The sequence below is a fragment of the Netta rufina genome (genome assembly GCF_964035555.1).
Source record: "Netta rufina genome assembly, chromosome: 2".
NCBI lineage: Eukaryota > Metazoa > Chordata > Aves > Anseriformes > Anatidae > Netta > Netta rufina.
Genome location: NC_140124.1, coordinates 53,267,251 through 53,283,495, shown reverse-complemented (window position 1 = coordinate 53,283,495; position 16,245 = coordinate 53,267,251). Strand labels below are relative to the sequence as shown.

Sequence of the window (16,245 nt, the reverse complement as noted above, 5' to 3'; positions counted from 1 at the left end):
AACTCTGATCATTTCTAAATGCAGGGATATTTTGTTTTTACACAATTTATAATTTTTTTTTTTTTTTTTAATGAACAAAACACAAAATATTTAAAGAAAACTTTTTTTTTTTTTTTTTTTTTCTGGGAGGGAATTGTGTTTAAGCTTTCGCTTATTTTTGTCATTACTAAAAACCAGGACCCCACCCCCAAAAAACAAAACAAAACAAGTTTTTGGTAAAATCCTTTATCTGCATTGCTGGGTAAAAACATTTCGTGTTCTTCAAATGTGTCATAAAGATTGATTTGTGCCCTTTGCAAATGCAGAGACAAAGCTTTTTTTAACAAATGAATGGCAAGCAGTGAAATCACTGAGCTTTCCTTATGATCTACCTTTGTCAGTTTGGGCATTTTGTCGTCTTTTGCTCTGGTCTCAAATGAAGTAAGTGGATTCAGAAGAAGGTGAATTGTGGATAGGAAGGGTTCTTTCTTTAATAAGATTTTTTTTTTCCCCAGATTTCATGATGTTCAAATAAATTTGAGGTAAAAGACTATAGACTTTTCCTAATGTGACTGAAATGATTCATCCACTCTTAAGCAGGAGGTGAGTAAGCACCTGCAAGAGCCCTTGCCCTGTACAGAAGTGCAGAGCTCTTGACCCACAACAGCCACATCTAGAGAGGGGAGAACAAGCAGGCACACCTATGGAGCCTGATCTAAAGATTTAAAAATGACTGTACTGAGCTCAAGAGCATATCTATCTCAGAGAGCTCTCATCAATTAATTTGGATTTCTGTATCTCTTGACTTTCAGATGCTTGGTGATGAAGCAATCTTTGGGGGGTTCCTCCCTAATCCACGAGTGATTAGGTCAGAAATAATGATACTGTAAGCTAGCCCAAATTCATAGCTTATCACAGCAGAATTGGCACATCGAACTGGGAAAAGTTTCAGAGCTATTTTTCTTCACACTGAGAAAAGCTGATAATTGTCCTATGTGCATATCTGCATGTTTGGATGCAGTCATAGTTGGAGCTTTTCCTTACTCTTTGACCCTATGTCAGGCTTATTTGTTCTCACAATTTTTGACTGGGCTTTGGGGGGAAAAAACAAACACAGCAAACCCCCAAGGCCCAATCATTGGTCATAGTAAGCAAAATGTAGATTCACTCATAACTGTTACTATTTTCAAAGCTCTTAAAAACCCTTCATTGCTGCTACTCTAAGATATTTTCTTGGCTTTGCTAAATGCAGTATATAACAATATAACAAATCTGTGCCTTGGGATTCTTATGCCTAGTAATATGGTGGTGTGAAAGTAATAAACTAGTTTAAAAGAGCATTTCCTTATTGTTTTCAGAATGTAGTTGGAACAGTTGGATGTAAGCTTCTAGCATGCATTTTTTATGGACTTGCTACTCAAGAGGGTGTAATATATACTCTTCTTGATAATAGGAAATGTAGTGTCATGCTGAGTGTTTTTTTTTTTTCTTTTTTTTTTTTTCTTACATTACCCTATTCTTCCTAATGTATCACAGGACTGAATATTTGGTGAAAGTTAAAAAAAATCCATCATAATCTTCAGTTTACCCATATTTTTTTCATAAAAAAATTTCCTATAGGCCTGAGCTTTTTACAGTTAGACCTTGCCCAGAGCCTGTTTTATTGCTAGTAGTTTGAGGAAGTATCACCTAAAGGTTTGAAATTCAAACACATAGGAAAAAAAAAAAGAATGAAGTTACATGCTTTGCAGTCGGAATACAATGCTTAGAGGTTTATGTATACTAAAAAATGGAAAATAAATTGAAATTGAACTGAAAACAACTTAAATCAAGTGTGCAGGCAGTTTGAAACTTAAACATAGGTGCAGAATAGAATGCTTTTTCTTACAAAGTTTTGAGCAGAAGTAGGGAATTGCTTAGTTTGAAGAAGCTCAGCATCTGAATAGCAAGACTAAGGGATGTTTTGAATGGTTGCTTCGTGTTTTAATCCTAGTATTTTCATTTCACTTGTTTGAAAAAATTCCATAAAAGTTGCAATGAACTCTAGTAATGCCAAATTGCGTTCATTAGTTATTAGGTAAATGCAGACATTCAGAAAAATGGCAATTCTAGCAGCTTCAGCTTATCAATGCAAACTTTCAAGGCATAACACCTCTTTGATCTACACATTCCTGAACGAAGGTGTTCCTAATTTCAGTTTCTCTCCTCCCTCTGCAAGAAGCTTGGCACCAGTCACTTTTCCATGTAAAATGTTTTAAAGGTTTTGAAAACACAATTGAAAATTGTATTGTGTGCTACTTGTTGTTACACATACATATGCCATCTCTCAAGTAAAATGCTAACATTTTGGCTGAGTATTCCCGTATTTCAAAATTAAGTACTGCTCTTTCTGAGCTATTTTATATTGGTCTTGGTCTATGAACTATTTGCATTTCGTGTATGTGGGGTGTTACTGAGATATACTTTATACACAGAAGTCTGTTCAGCTACACATTTAGCAAGAATAAGGTAGTGTTCATGTTGCATGTCCAAAGCTAGCTTTGCTGGTGGAACTTGCACATTTGCATTTCCACGCAGGTTATTTAAATTGTCAAGTTACGGAGCCAGCATGCAATTGACCTTTATAAGCTGAATCATAAACTTACTCTGTTCCTGTTGCGGCTTATCTCAACGCAGCCCCACTCCAGGGCAGAGAGCACTCCCCATCACACCACACCCCGGGGTGTCTGTCACCTCCATGTGGAGGCAGGGAAGTGTCCCAGGACACTGTCAGGGGTGTATCCATGTAGGACGAAGATGCCTTCTTTATCCTAGATGAAATAATAGGTTACCATGCCACACATTTTCCTGAGACATCTGTGCCCTCCATCTTCCAGTCAGAGGGACGTCTGCTTTTAATTACTACCTGATACCACGTCCTGTAGACAGACCTACTCTGGGGAAGATCAGGAAGGGGAAGTGGGAGAAGAGAGTATAAAAGAGCATTTATTAAGGGTTTTCTGCTCACCTCCCAGATGGGCTGCAGCCAAGGGTACTAAGAGAGCTGGCTCCTGTCCCTGTGAGGCTGCTTACTATCATCTTTGAAAGGATATAGAGATCGGGAGAGGTTTTCCATTACGGGAGAAATGCAAATGATGCACCCATCTCCAGAGAGGGCAAGAAGGACGATGCAGAGAACTGCAGACAGCCAGTCTCTGGGACAATCGTGGTGCAAACATCTTAGAATTTGTTTCTGAGCACATGATGAAAGGGACAGTGGTGACTGGGAAGAGCCAGCAAGGATTTTCAAGAGCAAATCATGCCAGACCAACCTGATTGCCTCCTGTGATGAACTGACTTCATCTGTGGATGAGGGGAAAGCAGAGGCTGTTGTCTGCCTTGAGTTTAGCAAGGCTTTTAGTGCAATATTGCACAGAATCCTCACATCCCCTTCTTGGTGTTGCAGCCTAGATGGGCAAAATCCTGACCAGGGTGTTGTTCAAATGGGCTCATACTCTGGAAGCTGGTTACAAACTGAATTCCTCGGGGGTCTGTCCTCTCTGATATCTTTATCAGTGACCGGGAGTAAGAGACGGGATGCAGTACTATCAGGCTGTGGGCTGATGATACTAAATGGAGGGCAGAAGCTGGTGTGCTCAAAACCAGGCCTGCTCAGAGGGATTCACACTTGCTAGAGGACAGGGCCAGCAGGACCCTCTTGAAATGCTGTGGGGACAAATGCAGCACCCTCCATCTTGGAGGGACTGGCCCCCTGTGTAGGCCAGGGCACGACTGGCTTGGCAGCAGCTCTGCTGAAACACACGGGAGGCCTCGGCGTGGGCTGAACGCTGTCAGTGCAAACCCTGGCAGCAGCGAAAGGACTGATATGTGACCATATCAAGTGGAGCACAGGTGGTAGATCAAGGGAATTGATAATTCCCTTTCACTCAGCACTCACTAGACCACATCTGGCAGAATGGATCCAGTCTGGAGTCTCCCGGTGCATGAAAGCAGCTGGTAAACCTGAATTAATCCATCGGAGGGCCCACAAGATGGCTGGGGGCTGGAGCATGAGGCTTAGAGGGAGAGGCTCAGGCAACGGGGTTTGTTCACTGTGCAGAAGAGAACAGCAACTTTGCGGTTCCTAAAGAGGAGCTTGCTGAGAAGATAGGGCTGGGCTCTCTGCCAAAGAATGAGCAACGAAGATCGTAAACGAACACGGGAGGCTTGGGTTAGATATAAGGGGAAAAAAAAAATGATACCATGTGGACAAATAGGCAGTGTAACAGATCGCCCAGAGGGGTTGTGCGGTCTGCATTTTAAGACCCAACCGGACAAAGGTATAAGCAACCTGGGCTGGATTAGATGACCTCCCAAAGTCCCCTGCACTCTCGATTCCTTTATGATGACTCAGGGTGGATCTTCTCAGTCTTCTCTGTAGAATTTCCTCCATTTAGTACAGTTTACATCTATCTGTGCATTTAAAGCCATTGCATATGTTTCTCCCCCACACTGGGAAAATTACACAGAAGGTTGGCCCCCTAACTTTAGCTAGACAAGACCTAAGACAACTTGAGCAAAAACTTCAAGAGACGGGATGCAACAATTTTTTTTTATTGTTTTTAATATGAGTGAATAGATTAAAAGATCTAAAATGTTTTAAAGCAATATACATACTGAATAAATAATATGCACAGGAGAGTCATGTCTACATTATAACACTGGCTAGTATTCAGAATACTTAAAATAAATCCAGTGACATTGGACAAAGTCCATAAAAATGCTATCCTGTCTTCCCTTGTATGAAATTGTTCAAGTATAAAAAATCCAATACAGTGTTAAAATACTAAATTCCATTTCAGTCAAGAATAAAAATTGCAAGTATTGTAGTTTCACAGGACAATGTAAAGCAGCATTTCCTAGCAAAGGGAAAAATAGTCAGTCTACATACAGATGAGTGAGAAAACTGCACTAATGTATTTGAGAGGTCTACATGGACATCTATTAGAGGGAAAAAGAATGAACTAGCAATATTTTATGTAAAAACCTAGAAAAGTGTTAATTTAAGGGTACCCTCATACAGTGCACTTATTGAATTTAAATAAATCCAAGTCAAAATCCTTAGTTAATTAGGTTAATATTTAATATGCTACATCTAACCCTACTAAATAATTTATGCCATGAGATGAATACATAATTTTACAGTGTCACATCTAAAGTTGCTTTCTTTAGAGCGCAGCATAGTAAAACTTTCAAAATAAATATTTCTTTTTAAATAGCATAACAATTAAGGCACAGTATAAATCACATACCATTAACCCTTCAAGAACTGCAGTCTTGGTAACAAAAGTTGCCTCGTGTACTGTATGTTCACTAATAAATATTTTAAATACAATCCTGAAATAGATATTAAAATTGTACAAATGGTTTCAGAAAACAAAATTCCCTTAAAACAGTTCTTAAAGGTTTGAATTCATTAAGCTTCATCCTGCCTTTATTCACAAGTTACGAACAGATGCAATAAATAGAAAGAGAAGGCTGTTGTAGTAAAGGGCTGATCCTATTTTAGAATCAGAATAGCTGACACCAGCAGTTAAAGTTTCCCAAAAGTGAAACAGGATGGGGCGAGGGATTAGGATGTGACAAGCTCATCACATGAGCACGAGTGATGTGTTCTGTCCAGAACTGTCTGTGTTATTGATTGTCTCTACAGCTGTTGCACCCCTTACTTCCACATCACTTGCTCCATAGTTCCACTCATCCAGAGGACAGATAAGAAAATAACTTTGGTGCCTGTCCGCCATCTTACTAGCAGGCCATCTTCCTCGGATTGTTCGATGCCCATTAGTGAAACACTGGGAAGATGCTATCTCACGAAGACAGCTTCTGAAAGCTACAAAGGACGATCAGTGCTTTAAGCTCGTTTCCTCTTAAAATGGATAAAGGTTACATATTGCTGACTCAGTTTTTTCCCCTGGCTCAAACTTTTTGAGTACCATATTCTCACTTATAAAAGGCAGTTTTGCTTCCCTGATACTGTAAAAAATACACCTTTGCTTTTTTGGTTCTCGTTTCTTTGTTTTAAAATATGAAGTCCCATTGCTACTCTGCCACTCTTTCATGACAGTACAGTATTATTTTTTTTCCATTTTCTTCGGGATTGACACTTGAAACTAGACATGCCACGCTACCCCTCCCCTCTAACAACATGATTTGGATGCATACTGTATGAAGACAGCGGAACAAAATTCTTTAGTTTCGCAACAGCATCGCTTTCCTTAAAGCTCCTTAGTTAACATCAATCGTCTCTGAACAACTACTTATACTGGAAGGCCGAAAAGAGGAAGAGAAAGAGCGAGCTTCCCTCAGGAGTCCATCTGCTATTGCATACGGTCTGCCTGCAGCTGTTGGGGTTGGTACTGGCCAAAAGCCGCGGCGGCCGCGGCGGCCGTCCCCGGTGCTGCTGCGGTGATGGGCTGCTGCACCGCGTAGCCATAGCCCCCCGCTGCCACGTAGCCGGCGGCGGCAGCGGGCGAGGCGGCGTAGGGGTACTGCTCATAGGCGGCCGCGGCGGCCGAGTACTGGGCGTACGCAGCTCCGGTGTAGTCGATGTAGGGCGTAGTGGAAGCAGCGGCTGCTGCGGGCTGCACGTGGGGTATTACCACTCCGGGCTGCACAAAAGCCTGTGGATAGACATAGTGAGCTGGGATCCTGTTGAAAGATGGGAGAGGGAGTCAGAGGGTGGTAGGCGAGTCGGCGCCGAAGCGGCACATCCATACTCCGAACTAAACCAAACTCAATTTAGTTGTTGTTATGTGCATAGGGTTGCCACAATAACGAGGCTGGATGGACCAATTATCAGATCCCTGGCCCAAAGAGGTGTGTTGCTCCAAAGCACAGCGTTCTAGCTGACTTAAACAGGAGCGTTTAATGTCGCTTGAGGATAACACATGTAATGCTGTTAAAACCTTTAGAAGGACCAGGATTTCTGATGTCACTTTTAAGGCAACTCTAAAGGAGTAATCTTGATTGCAGTATTTATTTTCAAAACACCTACAAGCGTTTTTTTTTTTTTTTTTTTTTTTTTTTATACTGCTCCTCACTGAACTACTTGACTCTTAGTGAAATTATTTCCTGTGAGTACTCTTATTAATAGTAACTGAGCAGTTTGACAGTGTCACCGTAATGGGTTTGACAGTAGCCAATAAGGCAACAAAACGGTTTAACCCTGATTTTATGTAAAGTCTTCTCGGGGGGGGGCAGGAAAGACAAGTGTATTGTGGCAACCCTACTTAAGTTGCTATGCAGACTCAGCACACATTAATTTCTCTGCAACCTCAGTCACCCTTATTAAAAATAAGAAAAAAAAAACAACAACAACACAGGCGACAAAGGAGTTTAAATAAAGTTCACAAGTGTGGTAAACACAGCAAGAATCACACTTTCCAAACGAACTATAGTGCAGCTCACTCCGTCACAAGAGGCCATTGAGGGGAAGCTACATAGATGCTATTAAAATCCATAACAGTGACTCCTAAGTACATGTGCATCACACTTCTATAAAGTTCATAAGGACACAAGGGTCAAACCTGTTTGATTATCAGGCCACTGATGTCCTGTTTTGTGCCAGCTTGTTTATTTCTATGCAAGACATACAGCATAGAGTTTTTTGGGAGGTGGGCATAGGATTAAGTCTAAATAGATCTGGTGCTTAACAAAAGCAAAAAACAAAAAAACAAAAACAAGAACACAGATTTATGGCTTAAGCAATAACCATTCCGAACAGAGCAGTACACACACTTTCCCATCTTCTCCAAGTCACAAAACTTGCTTACTTGGCTTGTTTATTTAACCCTTCAGTTTTGAAAACTGGTCATGTCATTGTTTTAGCACACAAGCATACATATAAATTCATCTCATAGTCGTGTTTTATCATATAATGCAATTTTTAGAAATAATGTATCTAACATAATTTTCATTTTACATTCATAGTCCTGTCTCACATCTGAATTTCCACAGGGAAGTCCTTCATGCATGGAACTCAGTTCCAGAGAGTGCATCTTGATAAAGCCATGAAAAACTGCTTGTGCAAATTTACTACTATTTGATACTGAAATTTACCTTTACACAGAAGTTGGAAGACTGCACGACCCTTTTAGTGCACTGTAAGCACAGATGCAAATTGCAACAGTACAATCTGTCCTCCAAATGCAAGTTTTCATTGAAAGGTTTTTGTTTGTTTAATTTTTAAAATAACTTCAAGAATTGCTTAACTGGTCAACAAGGAAACATTTCCATCAGAAGGGACATTGTCAACTAGATTCACAGCAAACTACAGCTTAAAATACATGATAACCAGACTTTGGAACAGCCCAGTTTTCTTTTAAGAGAAAAAGAGCTCGGTGGAGTGGATAAGAGTGCTAGCAGAGAGGAGTTTTCAGTTGCCGTCTTTCAGAACATGACACCACAACATGAACACCACAATCATAAAAACCCAACATGTCAACAGAACTCATGTCCTACTGTGTGAAGGGAGAAATGAAAAAAATGAGAGTGACAAATAGGGGGTGGGGAGGGAAAGAAAACATAAAACAAAACAGTAAGTTGGGTTTTTAAAACTCACCTCATTTATGAAGTGATTAGCCAGAAGTGCATTTGAAGCATACTTAAGCTGGCTCTGTGCATTTAAATATCCATCATTACCTGAGCTCTCCATCCGAAATGGATGAGCAAAAACAAGCATTTTGTATTGGTCACCAGCCAAGCACAATCCTAACAAATATAACACCAGGTTTCTTAAGCATTAAGTAAAGAGGAACAAAAACAAATTTGAAGTCAGTGAGAGCCTTTTCTGTATCACGTAAGAGCCCATTTAACATCACATCACAGTACTTGTTACATACGGCATTGATGAGACAGAATAATTCTAACCGAAGGGATACAACGAGAGAGCTTATCTAGGTGCTTGTGTTGTCTCAAACTGATGGTACTAAGATTTTCTTAGGACATTAGGACACTCGACCGTATCCTTGAACAAGACGGAAAGATACATGTGCTCCCACTTAAACTCTTGTGACTTGTTTTATTAAGCCAAGAAAATAACAGGTGGCGAAGTTATGAAACATTATCTGTTTGCCACGTCTTACCCTACAATAAACATAAACCCTGTGCAGGCTCCTCACCACCATGCCATTTCACACATGGTGATTGACAGCGTAAGCTGCAGTGGGGCTATTTTTGATCATCTGTCATGCTGCAACTGTTTTGAGTCGAGTACAACGGCTTTATATGGCCAAAGTAAATTTCTACCTTCTGCAGAGGCCAGCACATGCAGACCTCAGCCATTCAGAGCCTCACTGCTTTTAATGCTCTGCCAGGTCAAAAGTTGAAAAAGCAATTTCCAATTAGGCTGGCTATCCTTCGACTCATTAATTTTAAATAAAAGCTGCTGCTTTGTTTTTCAAAGTAAGTGTGTGAGAATTGTACGTGGTTTAAGCATTCTTTCCTGGCAGTAGTTTTTATTTTGGAACATATATTTGTTGTTTTAAGCTTTTGCACTAAAGGCGAAGGAAAGCCACATTTAACTTTAGCAGTAACTGTAGCTTTGGGATGTTCAAAATGAAACGGCATTCACTCCTGCAACGTGCCTTAAGACTTTCATTGTTGTTGTAACAGGTTTGTGTTTTACTAAGACCTCTGAATACAAACCTATAAGTGATAATAAAATGGCAGCTAATTGTTTCAAAGGAAAGAAAGGACTTTTTAGACTAATGCAGAGAGCTGTGTCATACAGAAATTCATCAGTAGTAATGCATAAGTGACTCTCAACATTACATTCTTGAGAAGGTAGTTATTTAACTTGGAAAGAAATGTTTTGCTCTGGACCATCGTCGGGTTTTGTAAGCATAGTTAGAGAGTAGATTTTAGTCAATGAACAGACTTCCTGAGAGCAGGAATAGGGTACAGAAGCATCAAGAGATACAACACCCCTGACGTGTTTCCTTTTAAATTTGTGTCTGGTAACAGTAAGAGGACATAGCTTTCTGTGGGTTAACTTTTGACTGTTGAGGCTTCATACCCTAGCTCCAGATTATCAGTAGTCTAATATTATACAGATCTGATCACAAACTCAGGAGAAGGCATTTCCTTCTCTCTTAAGGAGGGCTGAATTGCCTATCTCGTAGAAGGCAGGTAGTATCAGCTAACCATTTGATAATAAACTTACTAACTTGGGATTTAACTAGGGTCTGAACTAAAAACTAAGAAGATGTTCTCATTTTGTGTGAGATACAAGTTTTAGACAATAAACGAAGGGAAAAAAAATTCTCCAGCAGGACAAGTCATCACCTGCACCAGTGCCTCAGCATAACCCCGTATTTTTCCATCGGTGTTAAAGTAAAAATTACAGAAGCAAAATGAGAAAAACACTTTTACGAGGCAAAGTCATCCTCCCCCTCCATAAATTCCTATTGAATTCAGAGATAGTATTTTAATAAACAATCCTGAAAACAGAGCGGTATAGATAACCAGTCCTGTGATCAAACAGCTTCCTAGGAAACTCACCAACAGTATGACAGATGCTGAATTTAAAGAGCAGGGTGAAATGTTAATTGGTGGCCGAGTTGGTCTCTGCAGTACTGAATAAAGAAGAATTCCCAGGATTTAAATGCTTCATGCATTGAAGCTAATCTAGTTGCTGGCTCCCTCCACCTCAATAATGTTGTGCTTAATTCAGAATATTGCCCTTACTGTATCTTCTCAGTAAAGTAATGCAACATAATCCAATTATCTTCAGTTTCTTGCTTGGTAGGTGGGGAACCATAACAAAACACTGCTGACCATGCCAGAGCATGGCTGCACCTCACTAATTTGCACTCTGGTAGGAAAAAATAAAAATAAAATGTTTGGGGCTTTTATGTTTGGATTAGCAGTGTTGGTAGTGATTCATCACTACAACCTGTTCAACACAGCGTATTAGTAAAGTGTACTTTTTCAGAGTGCAACTGCACAGGAGGAAGAAAGGCTTTAAGGTGACCACGTATTTCAGTGCAATCCATGCAACATCCTCTACGAGTAAACTCTTAGATGAAATAGATGCCAGTAAGCACTGAAACAGCCCCACTTTATTCTCAAGTTAAAAAAAAAGAGAATGAAGGTGTTCATTCATCCTAATAAATGCTGTTCTTCCTAAGCCAAACTGTTTTCTTTAGAAAAGACACAGGTTACTGGAAATTTTGAGGGGGAAGCAGGGTTAATCATCATCTCATTTGTTTGCACATAGCAAAAGAATGGCAAAACCTGGGACTAACATTCATTTTCTTCAGATTTATATACATTGCATTAGAAAAAAACACAACCTTATTCAGCCTGCTGGAAGAATTTCCCTGACCTGAACAAGATTTAAGTGACCTATTGTAGGCTTAGGGTAGGTAAAGCAAGAAAGAGCCCTACATTTGCACAGCCCTTGAAGCAAGGGAGTGCACAGGGTCTCCTTCTTTTTGCTGTGCTCTGAAAATAGTCTCTCCATGGCTGATCTGTGGGCATTTCACTGGGTCCTCTGAGCACCAGTGCTTGAGCAGCTCTGCAGACAGCACACTCCACCTCCTGCCTACCTTAGCGCAGGCATCATAAACTGATTGCTGCGTATACCCTGTCGGCTCCTCACGCTTCAAAGAAGTCAAACAAAATACAGCAGAGGAAAATCATAGGAAGATGAAGAAGGAAAAAAGAAAAAACAACAAAGTTTTCCACAACCTCTCCAAGTGTCTGAGAAGAGCAAACATTCTCTTTTAAGAGTTCATAAAGTGTCCAGGAAAACTTCTTCCTACAGTTCTGAGGACAGGAACTTTGCCTATAGATGAACTGAGAAGCTGTTCTTGCTTAGTAACAGCTAGGTGCACTATTCTAGCTTTCCTAGTCAAATAAACAAAACACATTTGTGACGCATTTTCCCTACTTTATTGTTAGCTTAACTCATTAATTAGCAAAATGCATTATTTTGCGATGTGCTTCTCAGCCAGTGTGCATTAGTGAAGTGACACTGTATGGGAAGTTTAAAGCAGACCTCACCTCCTAATTATATGCCTATAAGAAGCAAGAGTTAGAAATACTTAGGAATGGTATACTCGAGTAAAGGAGAAATGTGCTATTTATTAAAGTCAGAGTGAAGAAAAAAAAATCTCCAATTAGAAAGCCCAAATGGACGCACATTGTTAATAAGGAGCTCCACACCCCTCCCAAGAACAAAACCCCCAAAATTATGAACATGCAAGCAATATGTTGATTTACTTAAAAATCAAGAAGTCACACGATTTAGCACTCACTACAAAATAAGGTTAAAAAAGTCACAAGCTACAGCTTGAAAGCAAGGAAACAAAAAAGGCCCTTTGCTCCCCATGGCAAAGTCACTCCTCAACAACAAAAACAAAATTAAAAAGACCCCCCCAAAAAAACTTTCACTACAGCTCTTTCAAGTAAATAAAAGCACACAGTTTAGCTATCAACACCACTTCATTACTGTAATAAATAAATAAAAAAAAGCACACGGAGGTCTATTGACTATATGAAAAAAACATACATGCATCGTTAATCACCATTTTAGCTTGTTTGTGTTTGAGTCTACTGGTTACAGAGTTTAATTCCAAACAGAACTATTCCACCTCTTATCATCATATCCTTCTGATCAGTTATCTTAACTGTAAACGATCCCTGTCAGATTAGAAAGAGATAAATAACATTGAGTCAAGCTGAAAAACGAGAAACGGGGCACAGCAATCTTGCATAAAGTCATACCTCCTTGTTTTATCATAGGGTCATACGGGACTGGACTGCTTAGGTGGAAGGGACACGTCCCACACAACTTGACTCGGCTACAGCATTCAGAACATTACCGACAAGGTGAGCACATCTACGGGCATACGTTTGCAAGTCTGAGAGCTTCAGTATTGCTGGTGAGTTTATAAGGCTGCTACTGCAAGAGGCCTTCAAGGATCATACTTTTTCTTTCTGTTTTATTTTTTTAGAAAAAGACTTTTCCTCCCCTGTTTGAGGTCCCATTGAACAGACTTACCCAAAAGGCCTCTGTATGAGAGCTGGATGAAGCTGCTGAACACCAAAGGCAAAACCTACCAACAGAAACACATCACATTCTCTGTATGAGTGTTCTTCTGCTCCTTGTTTATGCCGTACACGCACACACACACAAACAGAGTAACAGCCTTCACCAACCACCTCCAGTGACGGTGCCTGCAAGGCTGTACCACCACAGACTAGAAAGCAAAACATATCAACCCATACACACACACACACACACACGTGCACACAGAAATTAAAACAGTGATGTGCACTTTCATAGAGATGTTCAGAAGAATGACTTTGGCTGAACAACGAGCACAAAGTTTTCATTAACTTTGTGCTCCATCCTGGTCCTTAATGCCAGCCCCTGAAGGATGATACAGGATTTACGTACTTTCAACAGGATCAAATTTGAGCCCTCTCTGCACATGAGGACTGAGCATAGGGGTCAAATCCTAACTTAATTTCTCTTCTCCAAATGCTGCCCAAGCATAATGACCCCCCCCTTTCCTTTGTGGGCACTAAATTACTCACGAGAGCGTTCCTCGGGCTAAGCACACAGGAATTCAGAGCAGCTTCCTTCAGAGCAGCAGCGTGCACACACACACTGCGTCCCCAGCTCTCTCGGTGTGAAGTTTGGGAAGTGGACAGGACATCACACTGGCTCAAATATGGGCTTAGGAAGAGCCGTTTCATTTTAAAGTCTGCCTAATAGTTCCCATCTGCCTCGGGACGTTGCTCTAAGTTACTGTTTGTATTAATAAGACCGCACACATTGGAGGCGATTCATCCCTGGGCCGATCTTTCCCTGCAGCGATACTGTAAATGGTCAGCGCCACCGCGTTCCCCGCAGGGGGAATAACCACTGAAAGTGTCCGAGCTGTGCAAATCTTCCTGGAGAACTTCAGATAACATCAGCCCCGATTGCTTTTGGCGTTTAAACAGGGCTTGTGTAGGGAATAGCCGGAAAAGTGCCTACATGCTGCCTTCAAAAACCGAAACCAAAGCACACCCGCGGGACGTGCAGCACGGCGCCACCTTTTAAAAGCTTCTCTGGCTGCAGAAAGCTCGGGCGCCCACAGACAAGCCATGGGGGGGGGGTCCACATCCTCACCTGGCTGCATTATCCTCGGCTTGGCACCCAGGTACGCCAGGTTGACGTTGGCTTTCCTGCCATCGATGATGGGGTTGGGGTCCTTGCAGGCTCTCTCCGCAGCGGCTCTGTCAGCCATGGTGACCTGGGGAAGGGTGGGTGGGTGGGTTACGGTCACATAGGGTGGTAGTGGGGCAGCCCCCGACCCTCAGCCACCCTTAGGGGAGTGGGCTGAGGGGCTGAAGGGCTGAGGGGCTGTGGGGTGGAGGGAACGGGCCGGGCCCTGCTGGCGGCAGCCTGCCGGGCAGATAACCCTGTAATCGGGGAGCAGCAGGCGCTCTGGCAGGGCAGCCAGGAGGAGATTCCCCCAGCTCCACGCCTTGGTGGGGAGGGAAAAGGGAAGGAAAGGAGAGAAAGAGGAAAAAAAGGAAAGGAAAAAGAAGATGAGAAAGAGAGAGAGGGAGGAGGAGAGGAAGAAAGAGAAAGAGAGAGAGGGAGGAAGAGAGGAAGAAAGAGAAAGAGAGAGGGAAAGAGAGGAAGAAAGAGAGAGAGAGAGAGAGAGAGAAAGAAAGAAAGCTCAGAAAAGGAGGGAAAAGGGGGAAAAGTAGCAGAGGAGGGGGGCGCAAAGCCCCCCGCCGCCCCGGCCCCGCTCCCCGCCGCCCGGCACTTACAAAGCCGTATCCCCGGGACTTGCCGGTCTGCCGGTCGGTGATGACCACCGCCTCCTCGATGTCGCCGAAGACCTCGAAGTACTTGCGCAGGCTGGAGTCGGTGGTGTGGTAGGGCAGCCCCCCGACGAAGATCTTGGTGTAGGTCGTGTCCTTCTGCGTCGTGTGCATCTTCCGCCCGGCCCCGCGGGGCGCCGCGCTCCGCACCCAGGGGTGGCGGCCGGGGCGAGCCCCCCGCTGCCCGCTGAGCCCCTCGCCTCCGCTCCCCCTGCTCCCGGCTGGCCGGCCCCCTCTCTCCCGGCCCTCCCGGCTCCCCCCGGCACCCGGCTAAGGGGCCAGTCCCTCTCGGAGCTGCCTCCTCCCTCCCGAGCCTCCGGGGCTCTCGGGGTCGGCGGCGGGAGGAAGAAGAGGAGGAGGAGGAGGAGGAGGAGGAGAGGCACCGGGAGCCGGCAGGAGCAGCGGCTGGCAGGGCAGAGCAGCGCACAGCACAGCGGCACGGCAGCGCGGGGCCTCCCCCCCCCTAAAAGGCACCGGGTCGGGCACTCTCGGTTCCTCCTCCTCCTCCTCCTCCTTCTCCTCCTCGCAGGGGCGGGGACGGCGGCAGCCCGGCCCCCCCGGGGCTGGCACACAGCTGGTGGCAACAGCTGGATGCCCCCCGCACGCCGGGACCCCCGGGCTGAGGGGCTGCTCCGGGAACGGGGGGAGCCCAAAATGGGGCTGCGAGACCCCTGAGAGCCGCTTGGGCTCGGGTGGATGAGGGGAGCCCCGGGGGGGTCACCGCGGAGAGCATCTCATGGTTGCACCCCCAGCTGAGACCCCAGCCCCTCGGTCCTGTGCCCCCGGGGGGGCAAAGCTGGGGTGCTGGGGTGGTGCTGGTGGCTGCTTGTTGCTCTGGGCACAGGGAGAGAGGAATTGGGGAAGCTGCTTCCCTCCTCTTTCCCCCCTGGAGGAACGAGAACCGGGCAGGACCCCGAGGAACAAAAGAGAGGAGGCCTGCGGGACACGGAGGGCTGTGGGAGCCAGGGGGGAGGGAGGCTCACAGGGCGGCAGGAAGGATGGGAGGAAGGTTAAGGACTGGAGAAAACAGATGTGCTCATGTGTATGGGCTGCTGGGCCATTCCCTCGTGGTCACGGAGTCTTGGTAAGTGCTGGTGTCTCATTTTCCTCCTTCTCCTAGTGCTTTCGGCTGTTGGGCTTTTTTCCTGTGGAGTACCTTGTAAAAAAAGAGCACCGGTTTGCAAAAGGGACTTTGACAAAACTTTTCAGCCCCTCCAGTGCCAAACCTTACCCATAATGACAACACTAACCCCTAGACTCTGGCTCTGCTTGCCCCATTTCTAACCTTGGCCCCATCTGATTTTTTTCAGCAGCCTTTGTCCTAGCTCTAATGGCCTGTACAGTACCTAGGCCATGCTGTCGCTAAAACTAGCCCCAGACCCTACCTGAGCCTTA

At 43.8% G+C, this 16,245-nt stretch overlaps 1 protein-coding gene across 2 annotated transcripts; it reads right to left on the bottom strand.

Annotated features, from left to right (window-relative positions):
• Positions 1-4,559: 4,559 nt before the first annotated feature.
• RBM24 (RNA binding motif protein 24) lies at positions 4,560-15,327 on the bottom strand. 2 transcript variants are annotated; one of them, XM_084282531.1, is made up of 4 exons: positions 14,797-15,327; positions 14,147-14,270; positions 13,028-13,082; positions 4,560-6,669 (listed from the first exon to the last, which is right to left on the bottom strand). In XM_084282531.1, the coding sequence occupies exons 1-4, from the start codon at positions 14,962-14,964 to the stop codon at positions 6,339-6,341; spliced, it is 678 nt and encodes a 225-aa protein (XP_084138657.1). In that variant the 5' UTR covers positions 14,965-15,327; the 3' UTR covers positions 4,560-6,338. The 2 variants fall into 2 exon arrangements, with proteins under 2 accessions (XP_084138657.1, XP_084138656.1); XM_084282530.1 differs by having other exon boundaries at positions 14,820-14,949.
• Between the last annotated feature and the right edge of the window lie 918 nt (positions 15,328-16,245).